Source organism: Aspergillus glaucus, assembly GCF_001890805.1.
Source record: "Aspergillus glaucus CBS 516.65 unplaced genomic scaffold ASPGLscaffold_7, whole genome shotgun sequence".
NCBI lineage: Eukaryota > Fungi > Ascomycota > Eurotiomycetes > Eurotiales > Aspergillaceae > Aspergillus > Aspergillus glaucus.
In genome coordinates, this window is record NW_019170459.1 from 650310 (window position 1) to 669261 (window position 18952).

Genomic DNA, 18952 nt, shown 5'->3' on the forward strand with positions numbered 1-18952 from the left:
AAGCCCTAACCCCAATCCACCAATCAGCATCCCCCCCCTCCTGCTCTTTCGCTTAGCCAATCCGCACCTTACCCGATTCGGACAGTTACAACCACAATGCCCGCCGCCCGCCGCCGCCCGCCAGTTACCCCCTCTCTTTCTCTGTTAGAAGCCCACTCTTCACCCTATTACAATAACTTATTCATTGACATCTCTTTTTGAGAGGAGGATATAGCTGTTCAGCCCAAGGGTCTCCCCTCCCTCTCATCCTCGCTCCCCCCGTTTTCTCTATACCCGAATTGTCGCGATAACGGAGAGCCTTCCTTCCCCCGGAAGGCAGTTAATATCCAGGCGTCATGGCGGAGATCCGGTCCAAGGTATGCGGTTTTTTTCTTGATTTTTGCGAGTTTTTGTGTGTGAGAAAGACATGTTTCGATGGGTATAGCCTGTGAGCTGTGATTTCCAGGCTTCTTGCTGTATTTGGAGGTGCAGAGCTGTGGAAAAGAGAGCCGGTTTGGATTTGAAAAAAAGAAGAAAAAATCAGCAATGGGAATTGATTCGACCTCGATTATTGCGTTTCAATCAAAGTGACAAGATCCAAGCTAACAGTTAACCTGCTTTTAACAGAACGTCTACGAGCTTCTTGGTATTTCCGACCCTTCCCTATCCTAGTCATTTTCGCGTGTTTTTCGATACCTCGAAGCAAACAAAAGCGCACCGCGATTTTTAGTTCTACATCTCTAACCTATTTGCGACGCGATTTTACAGGCAATGACCCTGAACTCGACCCCAACAGAGCCCCCGAGCCTCCCACAAAGGCTCTAGACAAGCCCGCACCGCGCGTGGGCAAGCGTGACGCTCCCAAGGAGGCCCCCGCGCAGCAGCAGCAGCAGCAGCAGCCCCGTGAGAACACTGGCCGCCGTGGTCAGCGCTCCCAGGGCAACGAAGCCGGTATGTGCATGATATCATAGCTCAGGATTCGGGAAGGCTAACATGCTTGGGCTAGCTTACCGTGACCGTAACGCTGGCCGCCGCAACAATGTCGACCGTCCCGTTGACGAGGGCAACAACCCTGAGAGACGTGGATTCAACGCCCGTGGTGACCGTGGTGGACGCTCTCGCAACGACCGTCAGAACCGCAGCGGTGTGACGTAAGAGACTACGCATATACAAGGCCAATTACAGGCGGAACTAACGATTCTCTAGCGACTCCCGCAAGCAGATCAACCAGGGCTGGGGTGGCGAGACCGGCGACAAGGAACTCGACGACGAGAAGGCCGGCCAGAAGATCGCCCAGACCGACGAGAACGAGCCCCAGACTCCCGCCGCCGAGGAGTCCGAGGATCCCGCCGACAAGGCCAAGTCCTTCGCCGACTACCTGGCCGAGAAGGCTGCCGCTGGTGACCTGAGCGCCAAGCCCGTCCGCGCCGCCAACGAGGGCACCAAGCCCGACGGCAAGTGGGCCCAGGCCAAGGAGATCAAGCGTGGCGAAGAAGAAGAGGAGTACATCAAGGGCAAGGACGACAAGAGCAACAAGGGCCCCAAGCAGCGCAAGGAGAAGAACTACCTCGACGTTGACCTGCGCTTTGTCGAGGCTCCCCGCAGCTCCGGCGAGCGTGGCGGTCCCCGTGGCCGTGGTGGCCGTGGCGGCCGTGGCACCGGCCGTGGTGGCCGTGGTAACGGTCCTCGCGGCGGCGGCGAGCGCACCACCGGTCCCACCCCCGTTACCGTTGACGAGAAGAACTTCCCCAGCCTTGGTGCTTAAATTAGCCCCCTCTGATCGAAAAGGCAATTGCTATGGTTTACCAAATGGGCATGTGGTCAAAAAACGGATAACACACAAAAAAAGCATGCAAGATTGATGATGATGGGATCTTGATTATCATCAAAGCCTCTCTTATCATATCATATCAGAAGTTTAAATTGACTTGAAGCTTGAGATACGATCTGGATAAAAAAAAAATTTCTTTTCTTTTTTCACTGTTTTCCGTTTCTTACTTCCTTTACTTGTAATTTGTACGATTTGAATAGGAAACGAGCAACGTCGAGAATACTGGATAAAGGCAATCGTAGCTTCAGATTCTCTGGTTCTTACGGGTACTCGATTGCTACGTCGCAATGGTTCGAGAACCTAGTCTAATTGTAGGGCTACTTCGTGTGACCAAGTTCAATCTACGGAAGACATCCACGTTGTATAACAAACGAGATCGTAATGTATTGCAAGCCAGGTTATCATGAGTAACCATGAACGTGTTACTCAACATATAGCCAAGCGTGAATCAAACCATAATTCAACATATCCAAAGCAAACCAAAAAGAGCGTCGATCCTATATATAGGTCCGTGGGAACTAACCCAAACAGGTATACATCACAGCTCTTCATCCGCAGACCCATAATCAAAACGGTAGTGCGTAGTAGCAAACTCCTCAGCTGCCTTGACCGCAGCAGCAGTCCATTCCTTCGCCTCAGCTGGCTCGTCGTCAAGGAATGACAATCCCTCCATGGCGCGACCACCACATGCGCGCTCAAGAGCTAAGAACGCAAAGTGGCCGCCGATCACGGGTCGTGCGAAGAAGTTGGGGCCGGGGAAATTACCGTCGCCTTCGGTTTCATGCAGATCCGTAAACGGGCGATCGGTAACGGTTTCATTGATCCAGGTGGCCACAGACTCGAGGATCTCGCTGCGAACGTCACGGCGGGCGACGGCCATGGCGAAGAATTCCCAGTCTGTCTTGGTGTATAGGTGGCGGCTGTCCAAGGGGAGACCGTACTTTTGGCGCACGTTGTGGTACCAGAGAGACTGTCTCTGGTAGATGTGTCGAGGGACGAAGCCTACCTTGTTCTTGCCTGGCGCGTCACCAAGGGGCTCTTGTTTCTGGTGCTCATAGGAAGAGCCCTTAGGAGAGAGGCTGGTGCCGTCGAGGTGGAAGCAAAGCTGCGCATCGGCATACAAGTTGTAAATGGTTGTCCAGGAGCCGAACCAATCGTAAGAAAGCTTCGCGTGGGATCCATCGCGAGACATGCCAAGCTCCTCCCATTTCGCGATGTAGGTGTCGGAGATGTTCTTCGCCAAGTTAGTACAGGATCGACAAGAAAAGTTACTGGGCCGCATACCTTGTAATATGACACATCCTTGTGTTCTCCAACCACTTCAGCCAGCTTACTCATGGCATTGATACCAATGATTCCCTTGAGGGCCAGATTCGTCTGCAGTGCAAGCCACCCAGCGAAATCGTCGGTGGACACTGTAATCAATCAGCAACATGCTTTCGTCACAAGGAACTTGGATCTTACGTTGGTTAGCAGGCTCCAAGGAGAACTCAACCAGGTATCCGGTCCACTGGTTCCAGAGCCGATAGCTGCGCTGCACCCATTTCTTGGCCAGAAGCTCGCCCTGTGTACCACCGCCCCATTTGCCATCCTGTTGACCAATGCCAGAGAGTGTCTGGAGAGTGTCCAGAGGGAAATAGCCAGCATTGTCGTCTGACACCTTTGGCGACATTCCCTGGGTAGACCACACCGAGGAAGCGGCCGCGTCGTTATCATAACGGAGGGAGTTCACCAGGGCCAATCCCATGATGAGGATATTGCCACACTCCTCCACCGGCATGTACTCATCGTTTCCGTCTGGATGACCCGTAGCATTGGGGAAATGGGTTCCCAGATCGTGCATGGTGTACTTGTTGGGATACTGTCCGCTCAGCATGTGCTCGATCAAAGGCTCCAGGAGATATGCCAACCACCGAGGGTTGGTATACATGAAGAACGGAAACGCTGGGAAAATGACGTCGATGGTCTGGAAGTTTCCGTTGGAGGAGATCTCTTTCAAGAACAGAATAGGGTCCTCCGGGGTACCGGAGAATTGTGTAGCACCCATAACCTGCCTGGCCGATAGAGCGACAATGTCAACGTAGTCCTCTGCGCCAGAAAGATAGGCATCCTTGGCCAGTTGGTTGGAGTAGTCGGACGCCAAAGTCGCAGCGTTGTCGAAGTCATAGTAGTGGAATTGAAGCAGCGCCTCGACACTTGAGAACCACGATTGCCAAAGTGGTCGCATCAGAGTAATACCACGAGCAGAGGCATACTGAACGACAGGGTCTTGAATGAGGGCAATGGTAAAAGTCACACTGTCACTGATCTTGCCTCTTTGCTGCTTGGAGACGAAAGACTTGGAGAAAGCAAACACAGGCTCGCGATCCCCAATAGGACGGAACTCGCCATCATTCGAGTTCTTGATGGCACCCGTTCCTGCGAAAGCTTGTCTTACGTTGGCAGCATCACCCGACTGGTATTGGACATCCTGCGAAATGGTCAATTTCGGACTGTATCAAAACAAGTACAGGGGAAACACGAACAGCAGGTCCAGTAATGTGAAGGGTGCCCCATTCCGCGCGATCGCCTATTTCAGAAAGCAAGAGTTCATTCTGTCGCCGAATCTGCCATCGCTGCAACGCCTGCTTCTGCTTGCTGTGCTCAAGACCAATGACGTCATACTCCCAGGAGATGGGACTCCCTTGATCTCCGCTCACCCAGCGACCGTTTAGGTCCATGTAGATGTTGACATTGATATCGCCATCGACATAAACCGTCACGTATGATGCGGGAATAGACTGTCGCAGCGTTGATGTCGGGGTGATGGGAGACAGGAACGAAACCGTGATCTCGAGCGGAGCAGCAGCCGACGAGGTCGAGGCATCCAGGAGATAGGTGAAATTGGTCGTAGAAGCATCATATTTGGCACCGAGATAAGTAGGGTACTCGACTTTCGACCTGAATGAGCAATATAGTATCAGTTTCCGCCTGTTTATTCATGTCGGTCGTCAACTAAATCATACCCGAGGGATTCATGAGGTTTGCCAACGAGCGGGTATACAGAGCCCGTGCCAGGGATCTGGGCCATCACAGAGAGGCCAACCTCCTCGCCAGTGTAGAACATGGGCCATGACGACCAAGGCGCATCACGCGCGCTTCCCAACCAAGTGCTCAGATAGGGATTTCGCACGGTCAATGGCAGGACTGGAGGTGTAAGAGTAGACGCTGTGCCAACCGCGGCCTGCACGACAGCGGTGGCCAGCACCGCAAGGGATGGACGCATATGCGTTGTACGACCTGAAGCAGTCAAAATAGAAATATATAGTAAGATAGATTTGGATTATATATAGCGTTTCTAGTCGATGGGAGATGGACAGAGACTTGACAGCTGCGATGCGAGTCGATTCGAGACCATATCTCGAGTCTCACCGCCCCGTTATGCCATATTTACCCCAGCTTATGTGGGCGGTGATGAGAATGAACCAATAACAATGACGAAAGCATCATGCCGAGGTATGCTTTCCTTTTTGGTCTATTCGCTAGCATTCTCTTTTTCCAGAGACCATCATTCTAGCTAGTATCAGCTTATAATACCCTTTTCATCGGTTTCTTTTCTTCTCTGTGATTGATTTAATTAAGCTCACCTTCAGTATTCAGCTCACTCTGGAATTAAATTGTCGACCATCAAACTATATGGCACTTGATGCTCGGGTCATCACGTATGTTACTCCAGTGGGTTATACTGTGACCGCGGCCAACCGAGACAATTGATCCTCATAAAATGGCACCTGGGTAGACATGTGTAACATGCTTATAAACGATTCTGATATTGGAGTCCGCGGTCAGAAGGTCAGCGATTGCACATGGCTGTTGTTCGACGAGGCTCAATATTCGTATTGGGTTTAGACTTTTGACCAAATGCAACCGTAGACCTACTGGTCGAAGCTATTCCAGACTTCTCAAGGGCTCATGCCATTTGGGCCCAAACAAATAATAGATCCATTGACAAGGAAAGCGCCGTATTGTTGCAAAGGCAACTGTTCTCGTGTCTAACACCACTATTTGTCGGGGTTGAGAGTCTCCGACATGTATATATATCCCCTTAGATAGCTTATCAGAATTATGTGATAGCGGGGTCATGAAAGATATGCCAAAAGGCTTATAGATAATAAGATAATATGGACAAGAAAATATCAATCTGCAATGAGAGACTATACAACAGTTGATCCGGTAGATCAAGGCGACAAAGAAGATTCTGTGCTTGAATAAGCCCAACCCTAATTCGTGCTGCGCGACGCTTTGTCACTTGTAGTATCTGACATGCTTGATCGAAGTACCAGACCGAAAATACTTCATAAAAGAAACATCAATTATGAACGACTATGAAATTTATTCGAGGTGCCATCGACGCGTGGGTAATACCCGTACAGAGTAATTAACGTCGCCCGGCGTCATAAACGCGAGAGGCGCACGCGACGGTCTCACCAACACGTCCAGCTCCGTCGCCAGCTCCAAACGCGGCCCGTTCCTTGCTCTGTTTTTTATTTTCCAAACCAATTCCTTCACTCAATTGCCCACTTCCCACCTGAAATCTTTTTATTTACAATTGACCCGGTGGTTGGCGTTATTTGCATAGTCTTTCCCCAATCCTTTCCCGCCGGGTTTAGTACTATAAGAACCAGTCTCGCCTTTCCGTCCTCCCTCCACTTTCCCGTCCAACCACTACACCTCGACGCGCCAATTGAACGTCCAATTCTCCCTCTCTTGTATATACTTACTAGAAGAAGAAAAAAAAAAAAAAAAGAAATGAATCCGGTCCAATTCCACCCCAGCCCCGTCAAAGACGGCCGGCGAGTGCTCGGCGAGAAACCCGCCAACGCGTATCTGTCGCCTGCGCGCAATCGGATTATCGACGCAGCTACATCGCCCGTCAAACGCCCTCTCTTTGACCAGAGATACCCCTCGTCACCGAAGAAGCTCCTCCCGTCGCCATCCTTTGGTCTTGCGGGCCAGAAACGCACCATCGACCAGGTTGATCCGGTTCCGGTAAACAAAGGCAGTTTGCATGTTGTTCGGGAAGAGGAAGAGACGCGGTCTACTGGGGTTGATGCTGCTAGGGTGAGACTCAGATGAAAAGAAGTTTAAAAGGAGGAAGAATTGGCAGCTGATCTTGTTTCGTGGTGGTGATAGTTAAACCAGAAGGAAACGGAATCTGAACCTGAACCCCGGGACGCGATGTATACGTCTAGACCACAGGAACAAAAGCAAACATCGCCAATTGAATCCCGACAGGATGTCCCTTCAACGGACGTGTCGAATAACCCGACGCGAACAATTCCAGAGGACCCAGAGACGCGCAAGGTGTTTATCCAAGAGGTACGGATACTCCCACCTTCAACCTCATAATGAACATATGAAGTGCAATTGACTGACGCGACACGCGATATAGAAAGCAACCCTTCTTCGTACCAGAATCCAAAGCGCCATGCGCCACGTCAGAGATCACCAATTCGACCGCCGGTTGTCAGAGCTAGAAGCTCACAGTCGCAAATACCTTCGATTAACCAAAACACCCCAACAAACCCGTACTCTACCAAGAACTACATCAAACGTTACCGCCGCTGCATCACCTCTTCCAGAACCCGAAGCAGAAGAAACTACCCCGCGATCCCTCCAACCCGCTCCAGAACTGAAAGCACGCGTCGAAGAAGCCCCCACATCAAACAACAACAAAGATGACAACGCGGGTTTATCCTCTCCTCCCCTATCCACAAACAATACAACCAATGATCCAATGAAGACCCCAACTCAACAGACATACCAATATGATCGCTCGGGCGCACCAGGGTCACCAATGCAGTTGAGTAGCCCGCCCGCTAGTATCTCGCGCGACAGAACCGACCAGCACGAGGGGGACAGAGATAACCACGACACCGAAGATGTCACAAGAACGCCATCCCAACAAGGAGATGCCGTGGACGGACTGCTCAAGCTCATGAATACTGCTGAAAGGCGCGAGCATTCGGCTTGATATAATTGTTTCATGCCCCATGTCTCTTCAGGTTTTTTTTTTTTTTGATTGGGAGGATTATTGCATATACCCTTGTTATTGGTATTGTTATTGACACAGAAGTAAAGTGGGAAAGACAGAAAAAAGCGTTGCGTTGACTGAGTGCATATATATTTATCTTGCATACATACTGGCTCGAGTTTTGTTTGTACAATGCTTAGCAGGAGCCATGGTGGATGATACTATAATCAGTGGGAACTGTATATTATAGGAGTCAGGAGTATAGATGGTTACAATTTTGTGCATCGAATAAATCGAATCGATTTGAATAGATCTATAAACTGACCAATAAGATCACACCTAAATGTACAATAGCAACAGCAATATACACATCACCTGCAAGTACTCCTACTCCATGCAGGTACATTACCTCACCTTCTTCAACTTATTCCTCTTCCTCCCCAGCACATCTCTCCCCTCCTCAATCTCACCCGCAGCCTCACGCTTCGCGACCCCAACCTCCTTCAACACACTAGTCCTAACAACCCTAGACTCAACATTAACCCCTTCCTCAGCATACTCCACCATCTGTCTCCCCACGCGCTCCTCAATCGCAAGTATAAGCGCTACATCTCTCTGCCCCACGAGCGTAACGGCCTCACCCTTTCGCCCCGCACGCGCCGTACGACCAACACGGTGCACGTAGTCGTCTGGGTTCCGGGGCACGTCGAGGTTAACGACTAGCTCGACGGAGGGGATATCCAGACCACGCGAAGCGACGTCCGTCGCGACGAGGATGCGGGCCGCAGAGGCGCGGAAGCGGGCTAAGTTGGCTGAGCGCTCGGATTGCGGGAGGAGGGAGTGGAGGGAGGTAACGCGGTGGGCGAGACGGCGGAGGGTTCGTTCGAGGAGGTCAGCGGTGGCAGTGCGGTTGCAGAAGATGATGGTTGGTTTTGAGAGGTTGGATTCTGTGGAGAGGAGGACGTGGAGGAAGGCTTCGCGGTGGGTCATGGGGACTTGGAGATAGGATTGGTGGAGGGTTGGTGGGATGGAGCCTTTTGTTTCGGGGGAAATTTCGGTCATGAAGGGTGGGGGTTTGGGAGAGTTGGATGGGCGGGGCATGGATTGTAGAGCGCGCACTTCGGGGGTTAGCGTTGCTGTGAAGAGGAGGGTTTGGCGCTCGCTGGAGGGCGGGAGGACGGAGAGGCAGGTTTCCACGTCTGGGAGCATGCTGCCCGGTCCGCTGGTGAGGAGTCGGTCTGCTTCGTCGAGAACCACCATGCGCACACGGTTCAACCCTGCGATTGTTTCTTTTCCGGATGTGTTGATGTGATCCGCCAATCGACCCGGCGTCGCGATAACCACATGCGGTCTCTGCGCCAATGCCAGTGCCTGAGGTCGCATATCCGTTCCTCCAGTAATCAAGATTGGCTTCATACTCTGCGGTGCCGAAATCGCTTTCACCTGCTCATAAATCTGCAACGCAAGTTCTCTACTATCGTCAGCACTCCCACATGGCCACATTGGTAGTGATAGAGACATACCTCGTAGGCGTCAAAATCAACCCGTAAATACCAAACGGATCCTCCGCCCATTTTTGCAACATCGGTACCGCAAACGCAATCGTCTTTCCCGATCCCGTACGACTTCCCCCAATGCAGTCTCTCCCGTTCAGAATCTCCGGGATACAAGCCTTCTGAATCGCCGTCGGCTTGCGCACAGCCATCGTCGTCAACGAACCAATCAGCCACGGCACAACATTCATCGATTTGAACGAGGACTCTGCATCCTGAAGTCCGATCTCGATTGCGTCGCGGATAAACTCGGGGTTAGACTTGTCGTCTTGCGGTGCCGGCGCTGGTTTGTCGTCTTTCTTTCTGATACGGGAAATGGTTGGGAGGGGGGCCGGGGCCGGGGCAGGTTCGTCATCGCCGTCGTCTTCTACCTCGTCGACTTTGTCGTTGTCGCTTTCACTTTCGCTGTCATTGTCGCTGTTGTCGGATTCAGAAAGGCGTCTGCGTTTCGGCGCTCTTGTCTGTATTTCCACTCCTCCCTTTTCTTCCTGGTCAGATGAGTCTGATCCAGAGAACTCACGGGAATCGTCCGAAATAGACTCCGCAGGACTCGAAGGCGCCATTGTGTGTGCCTTTGTTTGCGAATCTTTGATATCGATGTTGAAAATCTTCCAAATATTTCGGCAGAAAAAAGTTGACCGCGGTGGCGGTGAGTCACGTGATAACTATAGGTCGACCAACCCTCATTACCTCAAGAAAAGCTACACTCTTCTTCCCTTTATTTCCCCCTAGTTACCCATAAAAGGATTCACAGCAGTGTGGAAGCGACATATTAATACAAGCAGCCCGGATGAATTGATTTGGCGCCCAAGCCATCATGTACGATGTCCCGGCAAATTACGCACTCAGAATCTCGAACGGACAATGCAAAGGACTGCTGGAATTTGAATCGTTTCAGTTTAATGCTGGCGAAGACTAAGGGACCCAAGATTTCTCTTAATTTTTCCAGATTGGAGCGGAGATCCCGTGATGAATGCATGGTGTAATGCATCGATATCCGAATTGATAGTCATCATAACCTGACATCTTCCATTTGTCTGCACCACCTATAGCACTGGTGAATGAAAGCTTACATGTAGAATAGTCACTGCTGCTGCTATTAGATAGTCTGCCATGAGAGACATGTAGCCAGGTGCTTCACTGAACGTAGATAGACCCGCACATAGCACTAAGTTCCCCCAGCGAATTTCCTCATCTTTTCCACTTCCTCTTTCGTAGCGATGCTAATCGTTCAGGCGTACATGGTACGTGTCGGATGAAATTGCGCAATGTTTGACTTATAATGCTATATCATCTTCAGACGAAAACTGCCCACGCCATGCAGCTATATGGTAGCTTCGTTCTCTATCGAGCCGTTTGAGCTGAAATTGAACCCTCTGAAAAGGTACCCTGGTTTGCACTTACGTCCCATGTCCGTTCCGAATACCATCTAATCTTGCGACTTAGGTCAACCCCTATAGTACCCCTACGGACTTTTCTCATCTTTTCGAATAAATAATTCCGGTTTCTACCGGCAATCCCAACAATTGTGAGACTGTTAAAAACAGGCCGGACAACAGAATACACGCAAGGATCGTACAAAAAGCCGAGGGCAGCCTATGAACACCAAAGGTGAGCTCGTCACGAAGGTGACGCGCGAACACTCTCTTGCCGGGTTGAGAGGTAAACCGTTCTCAAAACGAAATGACTCCGGGACTTTCGTTGTGGACAAAGATGGGAAAATGATTTTATTGCTGACCGTGGCCAGGATGTTAGCGGTTGAGATCGACATTTGAAGTCAATGCCTGGAGTCCAGGGTTCGAGATGGCCGAGCAGATGTGCATGGCTATTGTTTGACGAGGTCCAAGAATCTTACTGGGACGATAGCCTCCGACTGGATCTCTTCGGAGAAATTGTCGCAAGCAAAGTGCATTTTCTATTGCCCATGCATTCCGGAACCGATCATACGGCATATGCCCTAACCCCAACTCGCCCAGTCTACTGCTACCGCAAGATGAAGCAATTGTCTTCCAAAAATCCACCGACAGCACGAATGTTGAATTCGAAGAAGAACTTGCTTGCTGGCTCTTTAACCACTTTTCGAGCATACAGCCAAATGATGACTGACATTACAGAGATGCATCGGCTATGCTTACCAGAAAACGATCCCTTTGACTGGTCAAACCCGGTGTCTACCGACCTCGCGTATAATGGGAAATTTTGGCAACGGACACTGCATGGTTACAAGGCGAACTATGACGCCTTGTGGCGTATCCCGGCATCACTGAAACATCTGTCGGAGGAACGGTCGATGCCAACGAGCCCTAAATTGTCAATTAGTGCAAGAGACATCCTGGGGCCCTCGACTACTTTATGGCACCCTATTCTTGGGAATCTCCAACCATTCCGGGAATTCTTAGACGTTGCAAAGAAATGGGTTCCGACTAAAAGACACTCCAACGCATTTGGAAAAGCGGATGGTTAAATGCCTATAGCAATGGGCTCCACATCTTCCTAAGTGATATATATACTAGTGGTGAGTCCACTTTATGGCTTACTATAAAGCCTATGATTTAGATTTCATTACCTTTCGGATCCTCCCCACACCTCGATCGGAGCAAGGACCAACGCATCCCTCGAAGACCAGTACCAGAAGGAATTCTATCGCGCTTTATACTTTCCCGTTGACGGAAAATGGCAGACACGCCCTTGAATGTGTTGTAAAACGAGGGAAAAAGTGGCGAAGCAATATCCACGGACACATAGAAAGATTCGAGGAAGGTGGGTGATACTATTTACTCATTCACATTGAACAATAGAGTGACTATATTGTGCTATATTTTACACGAAAACAACTAATGGAGAAATGTTGCTGTACGTTCACCCCCTCGTCTCTGAGGAATCGTGCCTGACGCTAATATTATCTTCCTAGCCCCGACGTCCAATGCAGTTTCGAGAGAATTCTCGGGATGTCAGAATCCTCAATGCAAATATTCAACGGGAAGACGGTTTCATCCCAAGTGAAAGGTGAAAGGGAAAACTGCTGTGTTCGGCTGGTTTGACATCTCATGTCATGCCGAAGGATTGCAATGTTGTACTCCGGTGTGATATGAATCAATCGTCTTGCGTTGAGCTCTGGCTGAGAGTGCTGTTGACGACCCCAGAGGAGGGAGGTAATCTAATAGACTCGAATTGTTTTGTCATAACACATTGTACATTAGTGGTTGGCAAATACACGTTGAAATTATAATGGTGAACCAATCCACCAATAAGCCCATATCATCTTAAAGCCCCCTCCTTCATGAAGATGGCGGATGGTTATGTAACTAGTAACTACTAACAACAGCACTTCACGCAGTTATTATGAAGACAAACTACAACTCGGTGTATCAATAATTAGACGGCTGAACCTCCATCCCACTCGCCGTACTCCGCCTAGTCCTCACCGAAGCCCGCGACTGCGGCTGCATCTCATACGCATCCCCCCTCTCCAAATCATCCCCTACCGCCGACCCCGACGAGCTGCGATCCCGGCGAATCATGGCTGCTTCGCCAGAGGGTGCTTTCGACTGACCCTGACCATTACTGGACTCGGGATCCACAGATTCATCCACGCCGTGCGTTCCACCGACGCTTTCCATGGTGAAGGGGCTAGCAGTTGGTGCGTCGAGGGTGGATAGTTCTTCGGGCGTGAACCATAGTGGAAACAGGAATGCGCGGACGGGGATGAGGAAGAGGATTATGACTGGGAAGCCGATGGCGGCGATTGTCTGCGTGATGGCGAAGGTACCACCGAAACCGATTAATTCCAGAATCACAAAGACCCAAATGGCGAGAGGGCGCTCGAGACGCTTTAATGGGTTCGAGGTTGGTGTCAGGTTACGGTCTTGCGCTAGGAAAATCAATTTCTGCGTAATCCCGTTGCCCTGCAGCGCCTGAACGCCCATGATGAAGAAAAGACCCGCCATAACGCCTTGCGGAATCAAGTGCAGGACGATCAAGAGCGGACCGGTCATCGTGCCTACTGTCAGCAGGCCCTGGGCGAAATTGCTGACGCGCTGCTCGACGACGTGGTCCGTGATGCGAACAGCTTTGCCTTTGTTCGTGTCGTCTTCGTCGGCTACGTCGCGGGTGACACAGAGGGAGGCTGTGTGGAATGGTGCTTGTGGGATGAGGCCGTTTGGGAAGGGGAGGCCCAGAAGGCCTGCGACAAAGGTGGTGAGACCGAGAAGCCAGAAGTCCCAGTGGAAGCCGGCTGGTTTGCGGAGGGGGAATTCTGTTCCTTGGGCCATGAGCGATGACACTATCCAGTTAGCATATTATACTACCTTTCTCTGAGGGATTGGGCTTACCATTATGATCAAAGTAGAAGAGAATCGTCAACAACACTGCAAACGGGATCGCCAAAAACACATCACCAACATCAATATCCCAAAACCTCACCAACCACCCCCGTTCCATCGTAGGATAGAACGCCTTCCCAGTCGGCAGCGTGGCAACATTAACATCCCTCATGTGCCCAATATGCACAAAACCAGTGAAGAACACAATCGTTAACGGCGTCCCATAATCCTCCAAGAACTTGCGCACATAGCGCTGGAATAAACCGCTACTTCCGAGCTCGCCGCAGATCCAGCCGCTAATTAGGACTAAGAGGGCGACCATGATGCTTAGGTAGGCTGAAGTCTCACCTACTGCACCCCATTGGCGAGTTAGGACCTGGATGCCTTTTTGAAGGTAGATGCATGCTACGTAGAAGCCGAAGATGTCGCAGGAGAAGCGGGTCACGTAGGTCAGGGCATTGCAGGCGTTGGTGATGGCGAGTATCCAGTGCATGATCAATGACCATCTGTGACAGAAGTCAGCATCTCTCTATGAGAGGGTAGGAGTTCACGTACATCCCAATCCAACACATAAACGCCAAATAAGGCGTCCCGCGCGGCGCGATAATGTCATAAACCGTGTAGTTGAACACCGTAATCGGACCTAGCACTCCCAGTTAGCCCGTGCCTCTCTAAATCCCAAGCAACCAAAAGAAAGGGAACATACCAGTAACACCAACAATAACCAACGGCTGCGCCGCAGCAAGCGAAAACACAACCGCACCCAACACACTCGCCAACAACACCTCATTCACCCCATAACTCTGATTCGTCTTCTCAAACATATCCAAGGAGAATGCCAGAGCGGGCAATATACTACATTTGCGTTAACAATCATATCCTGACCCCGGTGGTGAAAGGGAAGCGCACTTAGCAAAAAACATATAAACCGTCGCCGGAACGACGCGATAATCCCATGCATCAATCCAATCACTCCAGTAGTACGGTGCGCGCCGCTTGATATCTTTAATCATTCCACGGAATAGGTGGACTTTCCACCATTTGGGCTGCTTTATGGAAGAATTTGTTGCGTCTGCTGCCAGTGTCTCGACATGGGGATGCGACTGCTGCTGCGACTGGGGCCTTCCCGTCCGGGAAGACTGGGGACGCGAAGATTGCCATGGTTTTCGCGAATGGGGCTCTGCTGGTTCTTGCGATGGAGTGTGGAAGCTCCCTTGAGGCGCAGATAGGTGCCCCGGGGATGGTGACGCTGCAGGATCCTGCATGGTTGCAGTATAGGATAACGTTGGAAGATTAAGAAATTAGAGAGAATTATAAGAAATAATATTATAATACAATCCGCACGGATGCGACTCGAACAGCAACAACGTGGACAGCAAAAACGATATCCTGGTGTAAAATTGAGGTGAGCATCGAAATCACGGCCTGAGGCACATGATAGCCTGAGGCATCAAAACTGGATTATCCGAACCACATGTCAAAGCTAAAATGTCTGCTACAACTCTACTCCGTACAGATTGGACTTTTACTAGTCAAAATACTAAAATACTAAACCGATATCATAGTGTCAATTGATTACAGTATACGGTAACGACAGCAATTCAAATATCAAATTTTCCGACGGACGTCCATTAACCCCGATTCCAGTCCATTTCAACACAGCAACAAAGCAAATCAGCGAAGCTATGCGTTTACGCAGGCGGGGGAGGCGGCGGGGGCTGATCGGAAGGAGGCTGTTACAACGTTAGTGATTTATGATTCCAAACTTGGGCACAGCTTGGGCATAGAAACTCACCGGAGGCGGGGGACCGTCCGCGGGCGGAGGTGGCGGCGGAGGAGTGCCATACATCGAAGGCATACCAGGCGGAGGGGGAGGAACACCCATTCCCGGAGCACCGGGAGCGGCCATGCCAGGAGCGAAACCCGGGTATCCACCATATCCGTACCCAGACGGGCCTGTAGGAGGCGGCGGGGGAGGGGCTTGCTGCTGCCAGGGAGCAACTCCGGGAGCACCGTAACCACCACCAGGAGCACCGTAGCCATAGTCGCCTCCACGGCTCTGTCCGGCCCATGGGGCTTGGCCTTGGCTGCCGTAGTCCCGAGAACCATAGTCGTCGCGCGAGCGGTTGTCACGGCCTCTCTGTTGCCAAGGTGCGACATCGCTTGGAGGATCATGCTGTTGCCAGGGCTTCATGTCATGGTCATCATAGCCTTCGCCAGGACCGGCTTCAATACGGCGAGGCGCCTCTTCACCAGGGGCGCCACCGGAGAGTTCGTGCATGAGTTGCTCCATCTCCCGGTCGACGGCATCACCAGCACCAATAGCTCTAGGACCACCGCGGCTGATGCCGTTGTTGCGCCAGTCGCTGCCTCTTTGGCGGTCAGGACAGTCACGAGCCATGTGACCAGCGTTACCACAGACACGACAGATAATGTTGGCGGTGAAGTTGCGCTGCTCAGGGCAGTCATATTTACGATGACCGATTTGACCACCTGCGACGTTAGCACTGTTCGAATAAGATAAGACGATAAAGGAAACCTACAGTTCTGGCAAGCCTGGTTCTCATCGTCACGAAGAGTACCGTTAAGAGCGGCGAGCTCTCGAAGCTGGTTCCGCTTGAGCTCGTTCTGACCCTCAGGAATAGAGGCAGCCTGTTTGCCGTATATCGTTAGCAAAATCCGACGTGCTTCCGGAGAAAGAGGAGAACGGACCGTCTCGATAACGTTGTGAATCAACTTCTTGGCCTTGTTGACCTTTTCTTCAGTGTCTGCCATAATCAAGCAGTGAAGATCTTCTTCCTGGTTGCTAGCGTGAGCGGCGTCAGATCGACCCTTTCCTTCCTTGACGGAGCCTTTGCCACGAATAGCAATCTTGGCAAGAGATTCGGTCTCCATTTTCTTCAGCGTGTTACCACGAGGTCCTATAAGTAAGCCAACTTTAAAGTAGCAAAGAAAAAAGAGAGGCTAGTGTTAGTATCGAGTATTGTCATATCAGTGGAGCAAGAAAGCAAAAAAAGCAAGCAAAAGGGTTAGCAAGAAACGAGCCATGTATGGAGGAGAGCATTATCCTCATGGGCTCGACTCGAGCAAGAGCAAATAAGACATAATGATGCAGCAGGTTAGGAGTTAGAGGGTTAGTTATCATACTGAAGTTAATCTCTGGATAGTCATTCACAGGTACATAGACCTTCTCCTGGGTCTTAGTAGGACGTCTGTAGTCAGATGGCGGATGGTAGTTAGGAATAGACTTCATGGCCTTGTCGACCAGTTTGTGGCGCTCATCTTCGAGACGCTTGCGGTAACGGTATTCCCTAGTGTTTACACGTCTTCCGAAGTTATCGTATTGGGGAGGAGGCGAGGGCGATCTGCATAGTCATAGTGTTAGTTATTCGCGCTGAGACAGTTTCTGACAATATAAGGGGAAACTCACCTATCACCATCTGCCGGCACGACATCGTTAATCCTCAGCTTCTGACTGATTTCCTCAATCCGCAGATGCAGAGTATAAGCCTCCAACTGTTCGTTGGTGAAGTTGGCCATAATCATGGTCGGAAGACCCATGAGACCGGCCGCCTTGTTCTCCTGGGCATCACCCCAACGGTTACGCTTCTTGCGCTTCTTCACGCCGTCCATAGATGGTTCCGCTAGACAGGGTTAGTATTTTCACGTTGCGAATAAGAGAATATGGAAGACATACCTCGAACAGGGCTCCTGCCTCGCTTGAAGCTGGTATCCCCGATGGACGCGGGCGTCGCGGTGCGACTGTCATCCTCCTGACCGTCATCGCCAAAACGACGACGGGGGCCTAGGGGGATGTTGTTAGAACCAGTGATTCCTTGGTTGCGCCAGGCCATTTTGTCGTTCTTTGACGCGAAAGAATACAAAGTGATGTTGGTAGTCAAGGACTTCAGCTGGTTACTCGCGGAGAAAATGGAGCATGTGGCAAGTTACACGTGATCTGACTAAGCGTCATAACTAGTTAACTAACTAACTAACGCCAAACTTCTCAAATTTGTACTTATTCTTGTCTTGAATATGAAAACACAATTTATACTCCATTTAATGATGATACAGTTAGCAGGGGGCCAGAAACGGCTACCTTTGACGCCGTTTTACGAGTCGTGATAACAGTCGACGGGCTTGGCGTCACGTGTAATTAATCCCACGGCCGCTCGCCTCTACCACCACGTCCCCTCCCGGTTGGCCGTCGCTGGTGCCTGGGCGCCCGGCCCTGACGCTAACCCGCGATCCATCCATGATGCTGATGCAGGGCTCCTTTGTTGCTCTACAACACCTCGTCTCCCTGAGGGAGCCGTTTTTGGCTCCCCTCACAATCATTCTGTTCCCTTTGATTCTATAAATTCTCCAGTGACCATGGCGCTCTCCCACATCCTTCCTTCACTCTCCAGTGACTTACACCCATCTGCTCATCATTCCCTGCCCTCTCCAACACAGCTGGAGAGACTCCCCATCTATCATCCTGCTTGATTCATTTCCCATTCTATATTCCTTTGCGCTCACAAATCTCTGCCTGCCATGCGGCACTGCTGACTGATTGTATCTGATGATGATAGCAACAAGAGCACTGACCTGCCAGACATCTTCTCAGACAACACTACTGATGACTCCATAGACAGTGAATCTGAGCCAGACAGTGGTGATGACCCAAATGATGATTCTGATGATGACTTGATCCTGGATGATGAGGAGGGACAGGAGCTTCCCGCAGAGTACTACCTCCAAGAGGCTGAATGTCTCAATGTCTCGCAGCTCCATCAGAAACGCTACAGTCCACGGACCCAGGATAAGTTGGACAAGACACAGAAATACTGGGATCAGTGAGAAACAGTCGCTTCATTACCTCCATGCTGGCGCTGACAGATAGTCTATCTCTCTAGATTCTGCTACAATGGAAATTATGACCCCATCAAACATTTTCACTGGTTTTCTGACTTGGAGGAGATGGTCTGTTTCCTCAAGGCCCTCTTCTCCTGGTGATGCAATCAGCGGCAGGGGAAAAATGGCCGTCAGACAGTGGGAATGAAGTACAAGAGCTCCCTGGACATGTTCTGGAAGTGGTGGCATCTGGTATACAAAGCAGAAGTCAGGCATGGACTCAGCAAGGACACCATCATTAAAATCCTGGATGTAAGCGGCTGATGCCCGATGGACTTGAGCTTGGGTTTGGGCTCATTATTCGCAGGTACTGGCAATCATCACAAAAGAGAAAAGGCTTCTCCTTGGACGCCAGCTG

The 18952-nt window shown here is 50.8% G+C and overlaps 9 protein-coding genes across 9 annotated transcripts; 4 read left to right on the forward strand and 5 right to left on the reverse strand.

The window, feature by feature from the left end:
- The first annotated feature begins 242 nt into the window (after window positions 1-242).
- On the forward strand, window positions 243-1916 carry stm1 (putative telomere and ribosome associated protein Stm1). The gene is made up of 6 exons (XM_022541526.1): window positions 243-356; window positions 607-625; window positions 748-848; window positions 909-930; window positions 986-1130; window positions 1186-1916. The coding sequence occupies exons 1-6, from the start codon at window positions 336-338 to the stop codon at window positions 1742-1744; spliced, it is 867 nt and encodes a 288-aa protein (XP_022402317.1). The 5' UTR covers window positions 243-335; the 3' UTR covers window positions 1745-1916.
- A 432-nt stretch (window positions 1917-2348) lies between these two features.
- On the reverse strand, window positions 2349-5075 carry ASPGLDRAFT_24636 (putative glutaminase; the record flags this gene model as incomplete). The annotated part of the gene is made up of 5 exons (XM_022543404.1): window positions 2349-3044; window positions 3095-3225; window positions 3275-4280; window positions 4336-4750; window positions 4816-5075. 5 exons carry the CDS (start codon window positions 5073-5075, stop codon window positions 2349-2351), a joined length of 2508 nt encoding a protein of 835 aa, XP_022402318.1.
- A 1523-nt stretch (window positions 5076-6598) lies between these two features.
- ASPGLDRAFT_56993 (uncharacterized protein) lies at window positions 6599-8291 on the forward strand (the record flags this gene model as incomplete). The annotated part of the gene is made up of 3 exons (XM_022548225.1): window positions 6599-6910; window positions 6983-7168; window positions 7242-8291. 3 exons carry the CDS (start codon window positions 6599-6601, stop codon window positions 7821-7823), a joined length of 1080 nt encoding a protein of 359 aa, XP_022402319.1. The 3' UTR covers window positions 7824-8291.
- On the reverse strand, window positions 8229-9939 carry dbp8 (ATP-dependent RNA helicase DBP8; the record flags this gene model as incomplete). The annotated part of the gene is made up of 2 exons (XM_022548914.1): window positions 8229-9294; window positions 9347-9939. The coding sequence occupies 2 exons, from the start codon at window positions 9937-9939 to the stop codon at window positions 8229-8231; spliced, it is 1659 nt and encodes a 552-aa protein (XP_022402320.1).
- A 1217-nt stretch (window positions 9940-11156) lies between these two features.
- Window positions 11157-11840, forward strand: ASPGLDRAFT_24639 (uncharacterized protein; the record flags this gene model as incomplete). The annotated part of the gene is made up of 1 exon (XM_022543405.1): window positions 11157-11840. The coding sequence occupies one exon, from the start codon at window positions 11157-11159 to the stop codon at window positions 11838-11840; it is 684 nt and encodes a 227-aa protein (XP_022402321.1).
- A 904-nt stretch (window positions 11841-12744) lies between these two features.
- Window positions 12745-14963, reverse strand: ASPGLDRAFT_123162 (anion exchange family protein; the record flags this gene model as incomplete). Its single annotated transcript, XM_022540378.1, has 5 exons — window positions 12745-13658; window positions 13708-14204; window positions 14254-14341; window positions 14405-14553; window positions 14608-14963. The coding sequence occupies 5 exons, from the start codon at window positions 14961-14963 to the stop codon at window positions 12745-12747; spliced, it is 2004 nt and encodes a 667-aa protein (XP_022402322.1).
- Window positions 14964-15486: 523 nt separating this feature from the next.
- Window positions 15487-16760, reverse strand: ASPGLDRAFT_1375310 (uncharacterized protein). The gene has a single exon (XM_022541538.1). It carries the CDS (start codon window positions 16591-16593, stop codon window positions 15889-15891), a length of 705 nt encoding a protein of 234 aa, XP_022402323.1. The 5' UTR covers window positions 16594-16760; the 3' UTR covers window positions 15487-15888.
- On the reverse strand, window positions 16685-17552 carry bbp (putative zinc knuckle transcription factor/splicing factor MSL5/ZFM1; the record flags this gene model as incomplete). The annotated part of the gene is made up of 3 exons (XM_022540387.1): window positions 16685-17063; window positions 17129-17342; window positions 17396-17552. 3 exons carry the CDS (start codon window positions 17550-17552, stop codon window positions 16685-16687), a joined length of 750 nt encoding a protein of 249 aa, XP_022402324.1.
- Window positions 17553-17956: 404 nt separating this feature from the next.
- Window positions 17957-18696, forward strand: ASPGLDRAFT_34406 (uncharacterized protein; the record flags this gene model as incomplete). The annotated part of the gene is made up of 3 exons (XM_022544428.1): window positions 17957-18039; window positions 18273-18536; window positions 18597-18696. 3 exons carry the CDS (start codon window positions 17957-17959, stop codon window positions 18694-18696), a joined length of 447 nt encoding a protein of 148 aa, XP_022402325.1.
- Between the last annotated feature and the right edge of the window lie 256 nt (window positions 18697-18952).